Here is a 3959-nt window from a genome sequence, read left to right as displayed (position 1 = left end):
GTCATACAACAGTAAGACTAAAGCCACCGTCTAAGCAACAACTGTCGCTGCACCTATCCAATTGATGAAGGGGCGCTGATAGACTGGGCCTAATACCAAACAGACATCGCAGCCAGACCTAACATCTAAGACCAGAGGTCCCAACCAGGACGCCTGCCGGGTATGGGCACCCGCCAATCCGGCTTGCTCCTCAACCAGGACGCCTGCCGGGTATGGGCACCCACCAGTCCGGCGTGCTCCTCAACCAGGACGCCTGCCGGGTATGAGGCCGCCGCAACCCTTGCCACCAATCCATCTTCAGAGCTGTACTGCTGCATCTACCTTGCACGGTCTAGCTACTATCGACGCCACCACGACGCCAACAGCTTCCTCCTCCTACGCGAGTCCATCTCCGTGCGTCGGACGCCGAGTCTCCACTGCGCCATGCCGCCGAGACCCACTGTCGATGATACTGTTGATGCCATGCCACACCGCTCCACCTACATGCTATCTCGCATCGACTCCGAACTACCAGCAACTCCACCACCCTGAGCAGTCCTCGGCAGACGCCTTCACGAAGGAACACGACACCAAAGTGCCATCGTCGCCCAAACAGAGCAATAGAGGCTTTGGTGGGGGGCGTATGATCCACAACGAAGCCTCCAGGAAGGGAATCGGCGCCGAGGATGTCGACTTTGGTGCAGCCGCCACGCCGGCCTGGAGTTTCCCCCGGATCCATGCCCACCCGCCAGATCCATCCAGGCAGTATTGGCATCGACCGTAGTCGCTACCGTAGCCAGCATGAACCGGAGTAGATCGAGTCGGAGACGACGCCTCCCATGGAACTCCGATCGGCCATCGAGGAGCCGCCGTTGCGCCGCCGCCTCCACGCCGCCCACGCAGCCGTGGAAGGCCCCCCATCTGCACCCGCGGGTGCCGCCCGCCAGGCAAGCCGCACCGCGCGCCACCGATCGAGGCCGCCGCCCCTTGATCCCCGCGCCGCCCGAGGCACCGGTGGTCAGATCTGAAACAGATCGACCACGGCCACCATAGGAGCGCCCCAAACGGCCCCCCACGCGACCACCGGGGGAAGCAGCTCCTGCTGTCGCCCCCTGAGTCCTCGCCAGCGCGCCCCGTCGCCAACGCGCCGCCAACCGCCGCCGAACGCCACCCGCGCCAGGTCCGGCCGCTGCAGGGAGGAGAGATCCCGCCGCCGCCGACGCCAACCGGGCTTTGCCTGGCGGCGGGCAGGAGAGGTGGGAGAGGGAGCCGAGGGCTTGCGGCGCTAGGGTTCCCCCCTGGTCGCCGCACGGGGGCGACCCAGGGGAGAGGTGGGAGAGGACCCGAGTGGCACATGACATGTAAGAAGTTTGAAACTCCTACCCTGTAAAAACCGAAATCATTACGACAATTTCAGATATCCCAATTTGGCAAATGGGCACGGAAACTTTAAATTGTTTCACCTTCGTCACAAAACCATATTTCTACTCTCATGTGAGTTGTGTTAATTTAAGTTATCATTAGTTTTTTTTGCGGGTGAGTTATCATTAGTTAAATGTACCTTCCTACTATTCAGTATTCGCAAAAAAATGTACCTTCCTACAAAGGTACCAAGTGCATCTGTATATGTGATGATGCCAGATACATCTTTAGGATACATAGGCAAGCCTTGACTATACCAGATGCATCTGTACTAAACCAGCTTACCACAGCATACATACAAACCAAAAAATATAGTAGTATATGTTTACGTACACATACAACACATCATCGATGCTAAGCTTGGATGCCGAGAATCTGATCTAAACCGCATATTGTGCACCAATTATCAGAGTTAATAACTAACATCACAAATAGAATTGACAGCGCAAAATGGGTTTTGGATTGGGGAGATGAAGGTTCAATTGGATTGAATCCTTAAGTCTGCTATGTATCTATCTTCGGTACTAGCAAAGACCTTCAGCCAGAAGCTCCGTACAAATGCATAACATCATAGTACCTTCTTCATATCAGCGATAGATTTTCAAGATTACATCTTTACGCAAAGAGGAATTAGTACAACAAAGATAATCGAATAAATGGAATTTTCATCTTCTTTTGTCGAATTCATTACAGAGAAACAATGTATGACATCTTCTTCTTGTGTAGAATTCATTACGGATGAACAATGTATACTAGCTGAAAGGATGACACATAGAAGAATGATAGAGATAGGCACAAAGCTTTAAGCAACAGAAGTAAACTAACCCCCTTGGGATCCAATTGAGTCATGTAATTTAATAATAATGTATCAGCTGCAAACTCGGTGATACCTAGATCATTGGCAGCACAGCACAAAATTCGATGATTCAAATAATCAATGACTCCATAGTAATACTCAAACATAAAATAAAAAGGTGTGTTTGTGCACCGTGACCAAGCAAAAAGATAGCAGTCCAGTACTTTCTTTGGCCATCATGTGCATCCTCATCGACATCAGTTGATCACTAAATGCGGACTTTGGCAATTTCCTCAATATATACTCAAGGGGAGTAGCTAGTTACATGTTGCCATAGTTTGTTACACAAGGGGGTTTGCGAGGAAGTTTGGGAATAAGCTCCTTGATAATAGACGGGCAACTTCTTGCGAGATGCTCAAAGTCAGAACTCCGTGTGATCAGATCCAGCATGCTATTGTTACATGACTCGAGGAATCTGAAGCATTCCTCCTTGAGTGTAGTACAAGCATGTTGCTCGGCGAGTGCCACTGTAGTGGCCACTCTGCTAGTGTTGATGTAAGTGCATAGTTTCTCTTCGCAGGTCAACTTCAGTCTCTTGAGGCCGTACCTGTCCGCGGCAACAAGCAAATGCTGGATCATGCTTAGTGCATCAGCATCGTCGATCTCAGGCACGGAATCGGTGTAGATAAAATGAAGCAATGCCTTGAATACATTTGGCTCCATGTCCTTTATGTGCACGCACATTGATGTGCTCTCCTTCATTGGACCCAGAAGCTCTGCCCTGAAGACGGAGGAACGAGCGGCAAGGACACACCTGTGTGCGACGAAGATCTCACCGCCGACCTCGAACGTGACATCGGCCCCTTCACCGGTGGAGAGGAGCTGACCGAGATCATGGAGGATATCCGGCGGCGGCACTAGCATGCGAACAGGAACGTACTCAGTGGAAGTCTCCTTGGACACGATGATATCGAATTGGACGCTGAAACCACCGTTCTCCCACGACACGTGACCTAATCTCCCGAGATCAGCCCTGGTGATGAACCGAGAGTAACCCCACGACCCTTGATTGGTGGAGAAGGCGCAGCACCTCCACGCACCTCCGCTGCCGTAGGACGGCACCGGCTTCCCGTGGGCGTCGAGCAGGCTGATCTTGAGCTGCGTCGTCACGACCTCGTAGGCGCCGGCCGGGACGAGGAAGAGGAAGACGGATATCCAGCCAGCGTCCCGCGGGCCGTGGCCGTCGGGGTAGAACTCGACGTACCAGCGACGGCCTCCGGCGAGGAAGGTCTCCGATTTGACGCACCTGCCGTTTGCCGAGCCCTTGGTATGTCGGGTACATGTTAATGTACAGAAGTAGAACATGCGAGGCTGACCTGGGTGAGACGGTCTGAGGCTTGACGGCGGCGGCGGCGGAGGGAGTCAGGGTGGAGGAGCTGGACATGACACAGCTCATGGCGGCTAGCGATTTTCCTTGCACAAGATCTTGCGTGCCTGGCTTCCATTGATTGATGAGTTTATTAGGGCATCTCCAATGCACGGGCGCTTATTTGGGCGCTTGCGTTAAAAAGAAAATTAATTTAGGGGGAAGCATCGGTGTAAGCGATTGGGCTTGCAACGCACGAGCGCTATTTGAGCGCTTATCTGATTTTCTTTTCTTCTGGACGAACGTGTGAAGCGCCCGTCCCTCCAACGCACAAACCGAAGCGTCGACGCCACCGTCTGACCGAACAACGAACCAGCTCTGCCAGCCTGCTACCCA

General features: G+C 53.0%; 1 protein-coding gene across 1 annotated transcript; it reads right to left on the bottom strand.

Annotated features, from left to right (window-relative positions):
* Positions 1 to 2430: 2430 nt before the first annotated feature.
* LOC109768875 (BTB/POZ and MATH domain-containing protein 2-like) lies at positions 2431 to 3653 on the bottom strand. The gene is made up of 2 exons (XM_073495858.1): positions 3574 to 3653; positions 2431 to 3503 (listed from the first exon to the last, which is right to left on the bottom strand). Exons 1-2 carry the CDS (start codon positions 3651 to 3653, stop codon positions 2519 to 2521), a joined length of 1065 nt encoding a protein of 354 aa, XP_073351959.1. The 3' UTR covers positions 2431 to 2518.
* Between the last annotated feature and the right edge of the window lie 306 nt (positions 3654 to 3959).

The sequence above is a fragment of the Aegilops tauschii genome, chromosome 3 (genome assembly GCF_002575655.3).
Source record: "Aegilops tauschii subsp. strangulata cultivar AL8/78 chromosome 3, Aet v6.0, whole genome shotgun sequence".
NCBI lineage: Eukaryota > Viridiplantae > Streptophyta > Magnoliopsida > Poales > Poaceae > Aegilops > Aegilops tauschii.
Note: the sequence above shows the minus strand (reverse complement) of the source record. Positions and strands in the feature narration are given on the sequence as shown.